Consider the following 18,927-nt stretch of genomic DNA (forward strand, 5'->3'; position numbering starts at 1 on the left):
AGTGTCTGCTTTAACAGCACTATATAAGAGTCGCAGTAGAGTCCACGTGAAGGCCTACAGAGACCCGTCCTCTCCTCAGGTTTTATTGACAGCTGTCACGACGCCCGAATGAACAGAACTAAAACAAACAAACGCTCCAAAGTTTGTTTGGTGTGAAATCAGCGTTTGTTGATAGCTGCTCGCTTGTAAACGATTATCCAAAGAATGCACAGTTTCAGTTGGCTTTGCAAACGTTTTATGAAGAACCCAGAGAGTTCAGTGAAGTGGAAACAAATCTCCTGTTTGTCTACAAGACGACTCAGCAGGGCCCCTGAAACCAAACTTTATCCACAGAGGCGGAAAAACTCTCAATAGACCATTTTTATAATGGGCTTTTGTGATGTTTTGGAAGACTGTAATTTGTTTCCATCCTTTACAATTTTCAATTTGTGGGTATGAAAGTGGAAGTTTTTAAGCTCGGTGCAGGTGGAACAGTTACTGAATAAATGACGTCCATGAATCGTGATTTAAACGTCACTCGTCAAATCCTGTGATGAGTGCCAGCGATGGACCTTCGTCGCCACGGGGTTAACGTTGCGAAACACTGGAGTGGTGTAGCGATGATGTATTTTTGTAGGCTAACCCGGAAGTTAGCATCGCCCTGGTTCCCTCGAAAAAAAGCCGACGAGATTTTGTAATTGGATTTTGCGTCTTCTCCCCCCGTGTCTGTGTGGGTTTACTCCGGGCACTCCGGTTTCCTCCCACAATCCAAAGGCATGCAAAAAGTTAGATAGGTTACTCTAAACTGTCTGTAGGCGTGAATGGTTGTTCGTCCCTATATGTCAGCACTGGGTGTACCCCGCCGCTCGCCCAATGTCAGCTGGCGATCGGCTCCAGCCCCTCCGTGACCCTGAAGAGGATAGGCGGCTGCAGACAATGGATGTATAAGCTGCTTGCAAAAACATCCGTTATGTTTTTTCTAGTGAGGACTGGCAAGCATTTATTCACATTTTCTTATGCTGAAATTCAGTTAAAATTTGCACTAAATTTGAGTGAAAGCCTGGCTAGTAGCTCTCCTTTTCCCTTTTGTTTGATGTAACGAGGTAATACAGCAATCATCTCAGTGGATAAAAGGCACAAAGTGTCTCTATTAAGCCCCAACAAACCCTGAAAGTGCTTCACCATCCAACAACCTCCGTAATATTTTGCCTATTCATGTTTTATTGTCGCCTTTCAGCTCTCAGAGTTCAAATTCAAATCGTTCATTCGTTCAGGCCGTTTAAATCAGAGAGAGATCAGTTTTATTCCAGATTGTAGTCGACATGAGTGGAGATAAAAGAGAGAGCGATGATATAAATAGTGTGAGTGTGTACTGTACGCGTAGGTGGAGGCCGAGGTCCGAATCCCGTTGAACTCTCCTTTGTGATGACGGGATCGGACAGGCAGGACGCGTAGGGAGTAAACAAAGGCTCTGCTCAATATCGGTGCTCGTAGATTGAAATATCAGCGGCCTCGCGAAGGCTCTCTGCTGATGAATCACCTCTGCTGAACAATTTCAAATTACAATAGACACAGGAGGGCCATTCCCAAAGGTGATGTGGAGGTGGAAGACGAAAGTACATGACACGAACGCTGAGGCTCCACTCGAGCTATAAATACAACCGTGATACTGTTCAAGTGGCCAATCAGAAAGAAAAACACATTCGTCACAACTGTTTCGATTCGAAGACGAAGTAGGTGCCACTTCTTCTCAGATATCTTATTTCCACACTGCTGTCAATGTTTTCGGTTCAGCTCGAGTGGTGACAGCTTGTGATGTGGCAGCTGACGGGAGAAGTCACGACTGTTCAGAGGTTTTCAAAGTGATGCGATTCCCTCTGGAGATGTTCAGACAGCAGGCGAAGAAATATTACGTTCATAATCTCATCAGTGTTTTCTGAAAACATCTCTCTCTCTTTGTCGTCATTTTGCTGCCGCTGACGAACGGGTGAACCGTGACTAGTGGCTCCCAAAAGTGATGCAGAGATGAGCAGATGATCTTTAAAATTGTGAAATAAACAAAAACAAAAGTCTGTACTCGACATTTCAAACTCACAGGAGCATCGGGAGGGCCGTTGTCTCATAGCAGCTGATGACTCACCTCCCAAAATCACATCATTATATGTGGAATATCTCAATATTTATCAGACGGAGTGCCACGAAACATCGCACAGAAATTCATGTCCCTCTCAGGATGAATCTTAAAGTCATAAAGTCAACATCGCTGTATTTTCACACGTCTTGCTCCTTATCTCACCTCTACACCAGTACCAGGCACCAACAGCGGGAAAAAAAGCCTTTTTGAAAGTATTTGATGTTTTAGAGTTTGTAACTTCCTGGAAAATAACTACCTTGAAATGTTGATGACTCATCCTGCACTCATGGGTTTCTGGTTCCCCCCCCCCGCTACCCTCGCTTGGCTAAAGTAAGCGCTAACTGCTGCTACATGTAGTTAGCTGCTGTTAGCTTGGTGAGCGGTCCTGACTGACTCATCCCCGGGTTGCCAGGTGTAGAAAACCACCTCTGTACTGCATTCAGTTCGTTAAACTCGCCTTGGCGCGGCGTTTTTCCATCCTCGTCCGAGTCAGGAAATGCGTAACTATGCTCAAGCAACTAGAATTCTATGAGCCGTTTCATGGGGACTTAAATAACTTTGGTTTCTATTTTGCTCAAAATCAGACCATAATTTACAAAATGAACATCATGCCGTGTTGAAGAAGTCTTGAAACTACAGATCGAGACCATGAACTCATGAGGTAATAAATCAAGTGAGAAGTAGGCTCATTTTCTCATAAGCTCAAATACAATCACGCTCCCTTGTGCAACCAGTGAGTCGCCCCCTGCTGCAGGTTTGGTCAACAGGTTTTCAGACCTGGAAGCTCCTTTCATATTTTACAGAGGCAACCTTACATCCTCACAGAGCTGCTGGCGTGACCAGACTAAAACTTCACTTTTTCATCATGAAGTTTGGTCCAGCGACAAAAACTTCTCCTGGAAAAAGTACACAATGCAACCAGACAGACGGCTGTACAGTCCAGCGTTCAGTCTTCAGAGTGTCTTGGCGTCAGGTCACCAGATGGAGGTCTGCAGTCCAATCAACGTCCGTCTGTTTGGGGTCGTTGACTTGAAGATCCGCAAGACCTTCTGTCCTCCACCGTCGGCTCCGGTCAGATTTCACTGAAACGCTGAAGAGAACAAATCATCTAAGTTTCCAGAGGAGCTTCTGCATCATCGTTGGGAATTACATGTCTACATCTTTATACATCTTTATGTCACCGTAGTGGAGAGTTAAAACAATAATGTTGCAGATCAGATGCAAATCAAGATGCAGATATCCGGCACGGATCGGAGCAAATTAAGAAAAAAAGCTGTTTGTGTTTTCTAAATGGTGGAAAACAGAATACATGAATAATTTAGTTGAAACCAGCAGAATAATCACACACACACACACACACACACACACACACACAGGCTGTTTCTCGATAATGCTTTTTAGAAAAACAAACACGTTTATCAGCAGCAGAAGGAAACAGAATCAGTCCGTCAGAACGTATTAATGAATGTATCCGTGGGCTCGCTCCCGTTCTCCCCCTGAAGGTTCGGCTCAGAAACACCTGCTCCAGCTGCATGTTGCTGTAAAATGTGCAGAGAAACGTGTTTGAACTAAAAACTAAAATATTCTTTTGGAGTTAAAGAGGATTTTTTATTTTTTTGGGCCCTTTGAGAGAAGAAGAACAAGAAGAAAATGTTCTGTCTGGGAGGCTTCTTCTGAATCCAATATCCTCCCTTCAGATTTGGGCTGCATATTGGATATTATACTCGTATCAAACCTTCATCTGTGTGTCCATTTTTCTGTCTGTCTTCTTCATGGACCTCTTAAATTGTGGATTCGTTCAGCTCCTGAAACTCCTCGACTGGATTTCACATGCTGAAAACGACGAACGCTGTCGTTTACTTGAGGAAATGCCCAAGAACGACTTCTGTTAACGTTCAAGGTGCAAAGAACAGAAGGAAATAATGTGACTTTATTGAGCCGCAGAGGAACGACTCGATTTTCACAAATCATTTGACTTTCCTGTCTCCTACCACTCCAGTCCATTTAGGTATTTTTGGGATATTTATAATATCATAATGTTCTGAGTCATTTCCTGACACTGTTCGCCAAATACTTTCTGACAAAAGAAATTTCACTTTGTGCTCACAGTTACAAAATGTCAGCTGGTTCGATGATGGAATAATGACGTATGATTACAGCAGAAGTAATCTGGGACTCGTGCATCAGTTATGAGTTTTACGAGCAGCGTGGCTCCTTTAAAGAGGCACTTTGTAGATTTGAGAAGAAATTCAAACTCAGAATTTTGATATTTACAATTTTAATGAGGTAATAATACAAATCCAGAAAGATTTATACTTTCCATAAGTGAATTAACAAGTAAAACTGTGAAATTGAGTATGTTTATTTAGTTTGTTTAGACAGTAAAGGAAGCTCTTTCTTTTCTAAACTACAGAATGCTCCTTTAAAAGCGACGCGTCCTGGTTGTTCTTCATCATTAAAAACTTAAACTATCTGATTGTTATTGATCTTGTTATGAGCTGTGCAGAAGCAGAGGAATAACTGAAGTCATCTGTTAGTTTTAACAAAAGGTTTTCAGTCGTCGCAGAATATTTTCCCTGCGAGCTTCTTCTCTGAAGTGTGAACCTGATCCTCGCCCCCTGAGGTCGGCGTCGCCGTCCTGCCTGAACACACGACCTCTGCCCTGTTTCACTGCTCTGACTTCTCACTGTGTTGAATTTTCTGTCTGAATCTGTCCTCTGATAATCGTTGACGATGCTCTCGTCTTCTCCTCGTGTGTCTTTGTAGAGCAGCGTGAGGCCGAGGAGTCCCGTCGGGATCTGAGAGGGAAGAATTCGGCGTCACGGCCGGTGCTGACGGACCCCCGACTCCGGGACCCCGCAGCCCTGAGCGGACCAGGCTGAGCTTCACGTGGACGAACTCGTCTGACAGGGATTCACACATCGGTGCTTCTGATTGGACGCTGCCTCAGGTCGTCTGACCCCCTCCAGTTTTTGTTTTCCCTCGTCTTTTCTCTGTTGGACTGCCTCAAACATCAGGCGATGATGCCGTTAAGACTTTGTTTTCCATCAGAAAAGATGGAAACGTTTTCAGACACGACAGCCTTTCATAAAAACTGAGACGGTGGATTACTGAAAGGAGTCCGGAGAATTAAATGAATGTTTTTCACCTGCAGGTGAAGAGTTTACTGCAGACTCAGACACATTAATGTGTAAATGAGGAGCTGATCTGTACGGATACAAATGATTCGAAAAAAACTGAAAAATATCGATTTCTTGCAGGTTTACTTGTTACTACAAGATTTTTGATCTCAGTAACTCTGAAATATACAGAGACTTCTTCAGTAAAATATATTTACCTTCAGTATTTAAAAAAAGCACAAAGATTTCCTCCGATTTCATAGTGAATCTGGTGTTGCAGCGCTGCAAGTTTCAACATTCAACATGTAACATCCTGTGATTAAGGTCCATTTGTCTCTGAACCAAGCGGACAGAATCTGTGACGGTGAGACCAACGAGCTGCAGCCGCTGTTTCCAAGGCGATTAACTTCATCGTTAGGTTTTTTTTTGCATTCAGCTCCTTCCTCCAGGAAAAAAAACATTTTAATGAGTTTTTTATTTAATAAGAATGATTGCACATCTTAATGAGGATGCTGCAGACAAACCTCGATAAACAGAACCAGGACAGAAACTGCAGAACGTCTCGTGTTCAGACGTTTGACGGCGATGAAGAGAAAGATGCAGATTCTTCTGACTTGTTTCTGGATTTATTTGGACGGTTTTTAACTTAAATTATCTTCATTTTTAAGGATCGTGGATACGTTTTCCTTTAAATTCTAACAAGAAAGCAGAAGCCATTTTATTGAGCCGCCATCTTGAAACTAACCTGCCACAGAGCACAGTGATGATTAGATTTTCAGATGTTTTGTGTTGATTCTGAAGGATTTTTAGTGACTTAAGTTCACCAGTATTCAAGTCACGTGGCTGATCTGCCACCTGTTATCTCCTGCTGTTATTTTTTTAGGTCCCGTCTTGGATTACAGCCTTCAGACAGCCGTGTCAGCACTTTAATTAGCATATTTTTATCACCGAATGTGATAAACGTGCCAGAATTTCTCTAATTGGTCCTGGAGAGACGAATCACAATCACAACAGGACCTCGTCTGAAACCACCTCTTCCTGCCTCAGGGGGGACCTATCAGCCCGGCCCGTCACTGCCATGGTGATGTCACAGGGCACCTACACCTTCCTGGCCTGTTTCGCCGGCTTCTGGTTGGTCTGGGCCGTCGTCGTCATGCTCTGCTGCTTCTGCAGCTTCCTGCAGCGCCGGCTGAAGCGCCGCCACGAGGAGAGGCTGAGGGAGCAGTGTCTGCGGACCGTGGAGATGGAGCCGCTCAGCTGTCACCCCGCGGGATACCCTCCTCTTCCTCCTCCTCCACCCCCACCACCTGCAGCTCCACCCACGCAGCTGCCCAGGGAGCCGCCGCAGTTCTGCCCTCCTCCGACGCTGTCGCCGCCGGTTCCTCTGCCGGTCCCTCATCCCATGCCAGAGGCCAACTGGGTCAGCATGCCAGGTAACGAGAAGGGACTGTTACTGTTTGCATATTTCTTGTTCTTCGCATAATTTCTGTTGACCTTTTTTTAGTAGTAGTATTCCTCTATTTAGGTAATTATTTAAATAAGTCGTTAAATTAAGATGAAAACAAAAAGACCAGAAAGACAATATGGTGCATCGCATCATTTCGTATAACTCATATACTGCATGTCGCATTTCTGATGTTGTGCACCAGAGCGTCTCACAGGGTGTGTGGGTGTTTAATGGCATGAATTTATGCTTCGTTATCCTTCCAAAATAAAAAGCTGCAGCTAATTAAAGCGGATAATTTATGAAATAATTGAGTTTAACTTCACCTACCGTGATAATCATGTTTATTCTCTCCACATCTACATGTTGCAATTAAATGTACGTATGTGGCGTTGCAGTTGCATCTGAAATCAGAAGTTAATTTGAGGTTTATTCATTCAAACCTTTATTTAAGCCTCAAAAATCATTGTGGTTTCCCTTTTACTTGCAATGATGTCGAGATGAATTGTCCAGAGATATTAAGAGTGTCGATCTGAAGGATGTTTGTGGATAATTTTATGTTTTTTGGGTGCACAAAAGCCAGAAGGCAGATTTCAGGATTTCATTATAGACCTGCAGCTGTTACGAGGTTGTTTGTAGGACCCAGTGGCAGACACCAAGACAGGGAGATGCTTAAAAAAGGTATTTATTAACAATAGCTCCAGACATTTAAATGGAAAACAATCTGAGACAACAACCGAGACACAGACATTTCATGGGAATTTCAAAATAAAGGCGTATCGATGCTATTGGACTGATATATCGATCCGGATCGACGTACCGTTACACCCCTACACTTCAGTAGAGATCTCTGCAACACAACACGTGGACGTGTTCGACACGACGCCAACGCCTATTTCATCAGACTGTTTATTATTTTGGTTAATTTTTCAATGTTTTAAAAACAAAGACTTCTCACATATAGCTCCTGTAAGTATTTCAATCTAAATGTAACACAATAATTAACACAGCGCATGTAAACTGCTATGAAAAGTCTTGACTATGAACCAAACCGCAGCAGTGAGTCTCTCCGAAGCTCTGCAGGATTATTATCCGCAGGCTAACGAGCACAGACTGTACCGTCTGACTCTGGTACAGGAACAAATCTGGCGAGCGAGAGTCCACGGTCCGTCTCTTCTGTGTCTCTTCTGCATTCTCTGGCAGATCAGCTGCAGGTTTGGCACGAGGAGTATCGAGGGCAGCCAGTCTGCATGGGAGCGTGTCCATTTCGATTTTTGGCAGTTTGGTAACATAATAATTGAGTAGGCGGGAGAAGGCGAGAAGCTTTGTTGCTGTCGGAGTCAGAGTGTGAGGCTGTGGCTATTTCCTGAAAGCGGCGGATACAAATGTATATTAAACACACGACATGAGGACCAACTGTTTTCTGATTTGAGGCACTTTGAGTAGAAACACCGTCAGTGACTCCACGGTGTTTTCACGCCTTCTCAAAAATGTTTAATTGTTCAGAGCACATCCAGCCGTCTCTGGCTTCAAGATATCGAGCTCCAGTAATGGATGAAACGGTCGTTTTCTCACCACGCAGCGTTTCCTCTTTATCTCTTTAAACTTCTGCAGTCAGAATTAACACAAAAAAAAAACCAACAGCGCCGCATCCGTTCGTCAGAACACCAAACGTTTCCCTCGAGCAGAACATTAATCACTTCTGTACCGCCGAGCGTAAATGCCAAACCCGTCACGTCTCACTTGCTCTTTATTTACGAGCCAAATGCATATTTTATTCACAAGAATCAAAATTTGAAGTCAGTTTGTTAAATCAGCAAAAACAGAGAATACTAAATGAATTCACAGGCAGCAGACAGAGCAGCGGAGGACGGGAGGAGGATTACATTAAAGCACTGTGTCAGATTTCTTTTAGGCTCTTCAGTTCCCAGCTACCACCTCCCTCCCCGCCGGGCAGCGCTCCCCCGCGGGGCGTCATGGTGACAGCTGCCGCTGAGGCGTGGGCGGTGACTGTGGAGGCCGAGCGGTGACGGAGCGAGCAACAACACGGCCGGGCTAAAATAAAAAGGAAACAGAGGCGAGAAGAAAGAGAGACGATCAGAGGAGAGTGTAGAGTCGCAGGAGCAGCTGGAGGAAACGTTTACATTGTTTCTATATGAACATGAAGAGTTGTTGATGTTTTCTATCCAGCGTAATGATTTCGTAGGCAGTGGGGGAGAATTATTACAGTTACTGTTTCAGACAAAGCTGATACGAGTTATCACTTTGTTCTTCTGTGGACACACACAGCAGCTTGGCCGGCGCAAGTTTGCAATAAAACGTGATGTGTGACGTCTGGTTAGCAGCTTGCGGACAGACATTTGGCACGAGACTTTTGGACTGTTCAGGTCGTGAAACGGCTGCAGTTTGGTTAGTTTCAGTCACCAAAACTACTTGGTCAGCTTGAGGAAAAGATCATTTTGGGTTCGGGTTATAACGTAATAATCTCGAAGATTTTAATGTAAATAAATATCTGTTAAGTCGCTATCGTCGACTGAGGTAACACTGTGATGATTGAGCCCCTTGCAACTGCTGTAATACCAAAGTTGTACACTGGGCGTCGGTGGCTACTTTACTGGAAAATATCACAAGCGACGCGCAGTGAGTGAAGCGTTCGCCCAGCAGTGATCAGTCGGCCAGAGAGAGTAGGTTGTGTTTGTCCTGGTCTCTGCTGGCGTTGGGATAGCTACATCACGTTACACGTACCGTTCCCGTATCAGTGGTGACTTAGAGACACGGTTTGCAAGGTTGGAACCGTTAATTACGTTTCCATCAAGTTCATCACTTCATCATAATGACCGGGATAAGTTAGTACATAACGTTACGTTACTTAGTGTTATAATAACCGTCTCAGAAGACGTCATTCCCTTTTGGCTTTCATGTGGTGCCGACTGACGACTGAGGTCCAAAAATACACCTGCCACTGCTGCTTCCATAAATCTTTGAGATTGCCACTTTAAGTTAGACACTAGGCTCGCTGTGGTCGTCATTGTTCCCGTCATTACATGTTTTTTTCAATCAATACTTAATCAGACGTCACAACTGACGGGTTGCAGGTTGGTCTGATTCACCGGATGTAGACTGAGATAGTCTTATATGATCAGTCGGCTTAATTATCTGCATCCCACCTTCGTCAGGATCCCCGCTGTTACAGGAAACAACCATAACAACAACCTCCGAGTCAGCGGCCGACACACTGAAAAGGCCAAGTTACTCAAACACTCACCTGGTCGCTAATGTTACAGACAAACAGGCCAGCAGCTGTTAGCTTTCTCTGGGAACGCAGACATTTTAATGTGCCACGCAAGACGAATGTGTTTGGTTGCCAACGACAGACTAACGCTGCAGATCTCTGAGCGGCAACGCTCGTTGGCAGTCAAGTGCCTTGCTCAAGGGCACATCAACTCTATACAAAAGAGAGCGGCTTCTCCTGTCCGGTCCTCAGCCTTCCTCTTTCCCATCGTTCCTCAGCCCAAGGTCGCCGTGTACAGACATTTTTTATGGAAATTAATTCATGAGTTTTTGGCTCGTTCTGCTTCGCCCTGCTGGCAGGAAAGCAAACTTTCCTTTTCAGGAAATTCAAGCGTCAAACTAGAAAGCCAGAAAAGTGCTTTCACAGCCACTTGAATTGTAAAGACGTCTGAAATGGAAAAATAAGTGCAGCTGCAGTGAAAATGACTGTCAGCTGTGAGCAGCATTAGCATTAAGTAGACGCACAGGCATCTCAAACACGACGGTGAAGGGACCGACTAAAATCCCACAAAACTGAGCGACATCAGAGCTTTAACGTGTACAGCGGCTCATCTAATGCTAATTTTCACAGAGATTAAAATGTGCCTCCAGTTTGTGTCGTCGCTGTAGTGGATCGCATGAGACTTTACTCGTGTTTGTGCTGTTGTATCAAACATAAAGTGGAGAGAAGGAATACATTTGCAGAGCAGAAACAGCAAAAAACCTGCATAATCTGTCGAGTGTGAGAAAAGAGGGATTTCTGGAGAGTAAACGGGAGAGCTGGAGCGAGTGAAAGAGCATCAGCTGCTGTCAAAGATGGTTAACGAGCAGAGACAGACAGCGGAGGATAAAACAAAAGGTTGCTGGAGTCTCGGTCACAAAGCAGACTGATGGAGAGGTTCAGTATCCAGGCAGCAGAGGAGCTACAAGAGAAGCAGGTGCCGACCAGCTGAGCTCAGCAGAGGACGGAGAGAGACGAGCCAGGAGCCGAGACGAGAGAGAGACGAGGAGACAATTCATACCACGTTCACACTTGTTGCATCTCGGATCGGATGAATACGCAGTATCGAAAAAGACAAACCAAGGAGATGGATTGAAACCTGCTGTTAAACCCGGTGTGTTCACTCAGTTGCGAGAATATTGATGTTGATGTTTTTTTGGAGGCAGTTTGTGCTGCGGATGTTAAACGGGGTGCACAAAATAATAGAAACACCTGAATACTGTTCACCAGCACCGAAAACTAGATCCTCCAAAATGACCCCACAGTTCAATCAACACTCTGAAATCACCTTCATTCATTTTAGTGAGGTGTGTCCAATAAACCGAGTGTACGTGAGGTGAAAAAAGAGGATAAAACCTACAAAATAAAATAGGAAACAATGAAAAAGAAAACCAAAACAGTCAAATATAAAATTGTAAAACATTCGTGGATGCTCGGATGCTCACAGCAAAGAAAGTGTGCTTTAAAAACATCTGAAACTGTGACGTTAGAAACGACACAAACACAAAAAAATGTCACGCATCGCTCAGCTGTCATCCCACACAGCCAGCACGTCTCGCTCTGACAGGCTTTTTGTAGCCGAGTCCTGACCCACACACACACGGTGGGTGACGAGTCCTCCTCTTTGCAGCCGACTGCAGAGGTGTGAACAGCAAAAGCAAGTTTGGTTCTGCCCTCGGTCTCTGCCTCCGATGACGTTAAGTCGTTATTGATGAGTGTCGTTAGTAGAAAATGAGATGATCGTGGTTGATCTGCCTACAACTGATGTGATGAATCCTGCGTGGTTGTTGAGATGCTGATATTAGAAATGAGAGATGAAATGACATCGGCGAGGAGAAGGAACAGGGGAGGGGATGAGATGAGGATGAAAAGAAGATGTTTGAGATGAATCCTGATCAGCTGCGGTTGTTTCGACGATGCTGAAATACTGAAATTGCTCCCGTTTGGCAGCTAAAATGAGTAAAATCGATCTGTTGCACAGTCAACCACCATGTTTCTGTGCACTCCTGTAACTCAGCCTGACTAATGTGATCAGTGTTTTCACACAGTAGCTGTCACAGATTACAGTTAGCATCACGCACGTCCTCCTCAGAGAGCTGGCTGCTGCTTCAAACGAAGCCCTCCTGATCCTCCCGCTGGAAACATCAGTCCCGTGCGTTTGTGCTCGACACGGTTTCTGATGTTTATTTAAAGCCGTCCTGGCAGCTGCTTCGGTTGTTTACGGCACGCGGATCGACAGGGGAGTTAACGCCGAGCTGAGGAACAATGAGAGCGTGATCCTGGAGGCATGTGTGAGGCGGGTCGGAGGACCGATGGATTTTGGCCAGGTGTACACAAATACATCCGGCTCCATGGCGACGGCTCAACAAACAGCTGTTGATTTACACCTTTATGATGTTTGTTGTTGTTAACGGGTCGAGGCTGACAAATGAGATGTGTCAGAGACGCTACATCCAGATGATTGAAGCGACTAATTTGCAAAATAGTTGGCAATAAATTTTCTTTCTGTCATTTATTCAAGAAAATGTGTCAAACAGCTTCTTAAATGTGAAGATTTGCTGCTTTTCTTTGTCATTTCTGACAGTAAATGAAGAGTTTTGGGGTTTTTGACTGTTGGTCGGACAAAAGAAGCGATTTGAAGACGTCACTTTGGACTTCTCGAAGTTAAGACATTTGTAGACACAACGATGAATCAATTAATTCTGAAATAATCGTCTCATTAATCAATAATGAAGATATTTGCTTTAAATTGACAGCGAACCTGAACACCAACATGGACATGAAAAAGGAGCAACAGTTAGGGTTGTCACGATACTAGAATTTCAAAGTTTGATACGATACCAAGACAAATAATCAATACCACAGGGCGGAAAAATTACAACATATTAAAGAGGCATTAAAACTTGTTTAATGAACATCTGAACAATATTTTACAGTGGACAAGTTTGTGCAAAATAAACCTTGCTGGAAAAGACTGTTGACAATTAGTGTCGTATCCGTTTCAAACCTTTAGCTGCAGAATCATTTCACAAGTAGTGATTAAAAAGTCTTTGTGGGCTCAAGAGCGTAATTATCCGTACACATCCGGACACACTTTGCTGTGGCCACTCAGAACTGAAGTGAGCAGGCGAGTGACCTGCTGGTGCTGAACGTGGGCAGTGACACGTAGAAGTTTGTGCTCGTCTGCTCGAGAAGAAACGTCTGTGCTGCCGCTTCACTGGGCAAAGGTCACCATGTTGAACTTCACGAGAAGAGGATACAGTGATGTCGTACTTTCTGTTCGCACAATTAAAAAAAGGCAGCAAATGAATCATGCTGCATTCATGATCCCGTTTCCTGAGTTCAGAAGGTGTTCGTGTGCATCATGTCGGAGTGACAAACATGCATTTTATAACTCAAGAGTGTTTTTGAAAACTATCTTACTGTTGCACTCAGTGTTTACGTTCATCCGCCATGTTTCAGCATCATGAGGCGCACCACTCCCTTTTTCCTCGGACGTTTGCTGTCCTCAAACAGAGAAACACTTGACTCAGCTGCGTATTCCCTGAAGACGCACAAGAACCGTGTGTCAACTGAACGTCAAGCTTGTTTTTTTTTTACCCTTGCAGTCAATCTACTGACTTTATAAAGTGAATTTTTCCGTAAGTGCTTCTCAGAGTCTGTTTCAGGGTCGTTGGGGCATATTTTAATGGAGTGTACTGACTAAAAGCATAAAGATCTGATCCTTTCTTTGCTGAACTCTGGTTGTGGTAAAGGAGAGCGTCTCTGCATCATTAGCAGGCCAAGGTGGAGGCTCAGGCTCTGCATTGTGAGCATTTCACTCCGGTGACCCACCTATTATCCGAGTGACATTACAGCAGATTGACTTTGACACCCGGATTGGTAAAATACAGATTCACTGGCTCATCCCTTCTCTCTTAATAGCAAAAGAGCAGAGTACAAGACATGCAGGTAGTTAACAGACACGGCTTCTCACTTTCAGCAGTCGACAATGTTTACACGACCACAATAATCTGACATGGCGTCTCCGCCGGTCAGGGCCGTCCTTCCTGTTATACATATGAGCAGAAAACGCTGTTACACATGCGCTAAATAAAAAGGAAAATTAGGCAGAAAACTAGGTGTGTTTATCGGACGTCTCATAATCCCATAACGGCTTTTATCCGATAAAGCGTATCACATTATGAACACTTGAATAATCTGGTGGCTCCATTAATCAGATAATGATCGGTTTATTAGTGTGCATGTTAACGTGCTCGGTGTTAGCATGTCTGATCAGATGTGTAATTAATGTTAATTCACTGAGTCTGCAGCAGGTGTCTGCAAAGCAGCCAAAGATTGTTTGAGGCAGGAGAAGCATCACTCTCACATCATTTTCACGAGTCGCATTCTGCTGCTTAATATTTAATTCTCTGTTGTGAACGTGCCGACATCTACCAACATACACGTTCATGTATGCGACTGCTGCGTCTGCTGAATGTGACAGACCAGTTAGTTAACATGCTGCAGAGACGTCATACATCTCATCACGTGTTAGGAGGGATTCCTCTCCTACTCCCTCTAGTTTGTCATTAATACCGGTTCAAACTCACGGTGCTTTTATGAGCATCAGGTCAAACTGATTGTTATTCGCTCTCTCTCAGCTCTGATTGTGATTACAGAGGTTGAGTTTTCGTTCGGATAATCTGCGGTTTGGTGAAGCTCCTCTCCTCTCGGTGACAGTTTAATGTTAAGGTTTCAGGCTGAGAGTCGATAGTACGAGACCTTGTAGTATCCTGAGTAGCTGGAAACAAAAAACTGATAATACGGCATTGAGATATGATGCTCAAATGGATAGAAGAGTTGCATTTTACAAAAAAAAGGTGCAAACTTTTTTATTTTCTCCAGAGGATCCTGTGAGAGAAGGTGAGAAGTCGAGTCAGCGGTAATGTTTCAGGTCCAGTGAAGCCTTTGAAAGCAGCAGGAGAGTTTGTGCAGCATTTCGACAGATATCGATCAGAATCTGGGCAGATTCATCAGCCTGGAAATACAAACTGTCCACAGTTGGTGCAGAAAGACGGATGTGTGTTGCCCTTCTCTATACTGACCATACATTGAAACAGACTTACGTTGTGCCCACAGGCTCTCTGTCAGGTCGCAGGTATTTCAGAGCTGCTGCAGGACAGAACTTGTGTTTTGTGAGGTAGAGATTCTTGTTTCTGTGCTTTGCTTCTCTACAGTAAAACAAAATAAACAGTTTTTTACTAAAATGGCATCCAGAAGAAAATGTCAAAGTGATTTGTATCGTGTAACAGACGCATTTGGATTTCCAACCATGATGATGGGGAATCCTGTCTGGAATAAAGAAAACATTCATTTACTTCAGCGGCAGCAGCCTCAGTGAAACTCCAGCAGTCTGTTGACTGATTCACGTCTCAGCGTCGCTGAACGCAGCTGGAAAACCCGCTCAGTTCAGTTCAGCTGCTTCTGCTGAATATGCAGAACCTGGTCCAGATTCCTGCATCGGTCTGAACGCGTCTTCACTGCTGAGGTCTTTAACCGCTTGCAGAAATAAAACAGGACGTTCCTCTGCTGGTCGGTTCTCCGGAGAAATTAGCAACAGGTGTGAACGGTCCAATTAGTGGAGAATCTGCTTGTGGACAAAATACAGCGGAAAATATCCTGTCAAGGCTTTTTATCAGACTGCCACGCTCACAAAGTGCAGCCTTGGCAGAAAAGGAAATGTTGTTATAGACCACTTCAGCTGGGTGATTTTAGCGACCGGTTGTGTATTTTGCAGAAGTCTTTGGGGCAACGAAGCATTTGTTGACATTGAAGTGTTTTAGCTCATTTTTGTACAAAGATACTGACTGGAAATATTACAAAAAAGGAGAAACTTGAGGGGAAACAAACCCCTAACACTCAGTGTTAGCAGGAACAATAAATCAAATGTCATTCTTTAAGATAAATTTGAGTCCAGAGGGCGTATTTTAGGGATGAAGTGGGCAAACTTCAGGATTGTAACTGTTGATGAACCTGGTGCGTTTCCATAAACTGTTGAACTCGGCTACGTAAAGTGTAACTTCTTCAGAGGATGACGCTGTGTGGGGTTCGTGGCTCCGTCGGTAAACAGGCTGGAGGTGAACAAACCAGGAGACAAAATGGAGAGAGGTCTTCAGGAATTACATTTGATAGGGCAGGTTGTATTTGTTCTCGCATGTCAGCTGGCATCGGCCGTGTTGCCAGCTGTCTGGAGACAACGAGGAAATGCAATAATTATAATGCATGTAGCGGAAACAGCTGATCAGTCACGTGAGCTGAATGTTCACAGTTTATTCTGCAAATCTGTTTCCAAACATTTTGCGCTTAAACTCAGATTCACAGAAGACACAAAAACACCTCAAGCGAGCGTCATTAGAGAAAGTTTGCTAGAATTTCTATAAACTTCTGATGTGATATATTTCAAAATGCTTTATAGAAACACGGCTCAAACCAAAACCAACCACTGACACCGTCTCTGAAATCACTCCTCCCTTCATAACAGACACCCAGGAGTTTAATCTACGGTGGAAAGTAAACACAATCATTCTGCATCGTCAGCAACACACAACTGTAATGTTCACACATAAAATACATTTGACTGTGGGCCGTTAACATGCTGTGGACACCATTAACCCTGGTATAACATGAGAGCTACACAGGAGCCTTAAAAGCATTCAGACTGGTCTAAATGGTCTAAACGAGGCGTTTTACCTCCATTTCCTGTCGGATCTGAATAAACATGATGAAAGTGTATTTTTATGATGCATCTTGTTGCACAACGTTCTGCGGTGCGTTAAAAATGTGTCGTCAGAGGCAAACAGATGGAAAACAAGTGAGCCTGAACAGAAGCGACAGAGAGGAAATAAAGTTTGTTTCTCTTCCAACAATTTGACTTCTGACTCCTCAAACTTTCTCATTTTTAACAGGTTTACGTGACAATATAAGAAATGTTCAGTGTGCTCTGTGAATTTTGGATCCCACTTTCTGTACTTTGTGCTGCAGGAGTCTTTATGTTGTGATTCATCTTTATTCTCCTTTGTCTCCACAGACACAGATATATTTGGAAAGCCGCCGTGCTACGAGGAGGCCGTCATGATGGAGGACCCTCCGCCGCCCTACAGCGAGGTCCTGGCCGACCCTCGGGGGGGCACCTACTTGAAGCCCGCCCCGCTCCGAGCCGCACACCCACCACCTCTTCCTCCTCCCAGGGAATACCAGGATCCTCCTCCGGTCTTCAGATCTGAGACCAGCAAGCCTCCTGTGATGACCGTGTTCCCCGAGCGAGGCTACTCCTCCCTCATACGGCTGCCTTCGTCCCAGCGCTGGGACTCTCTGGGCCATCTGCTGTCCAACATGGACCTGAACCACAACAACCTCACGCCGCCGGGGCCCCGCTCCATCCAGGCTGCCGCTGCGATGGCGACCATGCCGCGCCGAGAGCTGAGGACTCATGACCGTCTGCAGGGAGGCATACAAGGACTCCGAGGAAGCATACAAGGATTTCATGGAGGGATTCAAGGACTCCAAGGGGGGATACAAGGATTACAAGGGGGGATTCAAGGGTTCCAAGGAGGGTTACAGGGGCTTCAGGGGGTCCATGGACTGAGGGGACTCGAGCCCAGCTGTGGCCTGCCGACAGCCTTCCCCCTGCTGGGTCGGAGCACCGCCGTTTAGACCTGGACTCTCACTGGAGGAGTCTAACCGTCTCTGAAGAGCCTTGAAGCAGAAGATCTGTCAAAAGCAGACTTCCTGTCTATATGCCTCAGTGTTTACAGCACTAAATCGCGCTAGAAGTAGAGATTTAATTCCCTTAAAGAGCTCAACGAGGGTTAAAAAGTGCTGCGAAGGCGTCAGGGGTCAATTCCCCGGTGCGGCTCTGTGGGCGAAGGCTGCCACTTACTCTGCTGGGATCGCGTCTGACGGCTCTGCGTTGAGGATACGAGGAGGAAATTACACACCGCTTCAAACCCGTGTTGTTGAGTCACAGAGGCATCATGGTGTCGCATGGAGGCTAATTGAGTCAAGGCTGTTTCTGAGCAGCGGAGGAGGAGAGAAAAAGAAACCTAACGAGGTACAAGCACAGCTGTTTCTCCACCTTTCATCTCCACCTCCCCCTCCCCGCTTCACCCTCTCGTTCAGCTCATCCCTCCCTCTCGTCTCTCCGCGACCGAGCAGCCTATTGTTCCAGTCTGCTGTTGCCATGGCTCCCGGGAACTGTCTGTTGCCCACGACGACCTCTCCTCTTTTATCTGCTCTTGATTTTTTTTTTTTTTTTTTCGATGTTCGCAGCTCGTCCCCTTCTCAAGGACCGGGAGTATTAACACTTGGCAAAGAACACGTGGTGACCTTCAGTGTCGCCGTGACATTAGAGACGAATGCCAAAACGAAAAAAAAAAGGAGAGGAGGGGGCGGTGACTGCGTTTTGTTACATGCTGCTTCGTTGCCGTCGATGTCGTCTTTACTACAAACTGTTGACAAAACTTTTTTCATGTACAGATTTATTATCATTCTTTAAGCTTTGTGACAAACTTGCCTTTTTTTCTCCTTGTGAAATAAAAAACATCTTCACCTGCTGGGCTTCTAATTTATGGAGGAGGTGGAGTGTTTTTACTGCAGTATGCTGTTGAATATCAAAAAATAAAGCCATCAACTTCACAATATCTCTTCAGTAGTCAAAGACATCTCCTTGACAGCTTTTACCTTTGTGTTCCTTCATCCTTTTATTATTGGAGATTTACTTTTTTTCACCCTCTTGTGGTTTTTTTCTGATTCTTCTCGTCTACCTGATAGTTTCCATTACACTTGAAAAAAAGTATGATTTGTAGAATATGAGTCATGTTGTTGAGTAACTAACAACAGCTGCTCTTTGCTGGCTCTCCTCGGCTGTTGCAAGCTACCTAATTACCTGACGGCTCGGTTAGCCGTGGGGCTCGGTTCAACTGGACCTGGCAGCCTGACG

General features: G+C 44.8%; 1 protein-coding gene across 1 annotated transcript; it reads left to right on the plus strand.

Moving 5' to 3' along the window:
* The first annotated feature begins 6,310 nt into the window (after window positions 1–6,310).
* On the plus strand, window positions 6,311–17,713 carry prr7 (proline rich 7 (synaptic)). Its single transcript, XM_073479932.1, has 5 exons — window positions 6,311–6,652; window positions 7,789–7,796; window positions 10,877–10,884; window positions 17,017–17,424; window positions 17,542–17,713. The coding sequence occupies exons 1-5, from the start codon at window positions 6,311–6,313 to the stop codon at window positions 17,640–17,642; spliced, it is 867 nt and encodes a 288-aa protein (XP_073336033.1). The 3' UTR covers window positions 17,643–17,713.
* Window positions 17,714–18,927: the final 1,214 nt, after the last annotated feature.

This window comes from Pagrus major, chromosome 13 (assembly GCF_040436345.1).
Source record: "Pagrus major chromosome 13, Pma_NU_1.0".
Classification (NCBI taxonomy): Eukaryota; Metazoa; Chordata; class Actinopteri; order Spariformes; family Sparidae; genus Pagrus; species Pagrus major.

Excerpts from the sequence above, each read along its gene's own strand:
- prr7 (XM_073479932.1), top strand. The coding sequence starts at position 6,311 with ATGGTGATGTCACAGGGCACCTACACCTTCCTGGCCTGTTTCGCCGGC. Across the intron at positions 17,425-17,541 it reads AGAGCTGAGGACTCATGACC|GGTTACAGGGGCTTCAGGGG; the intron begins GTCTGCAGGGAG and ends GGTTCCAAGGAG.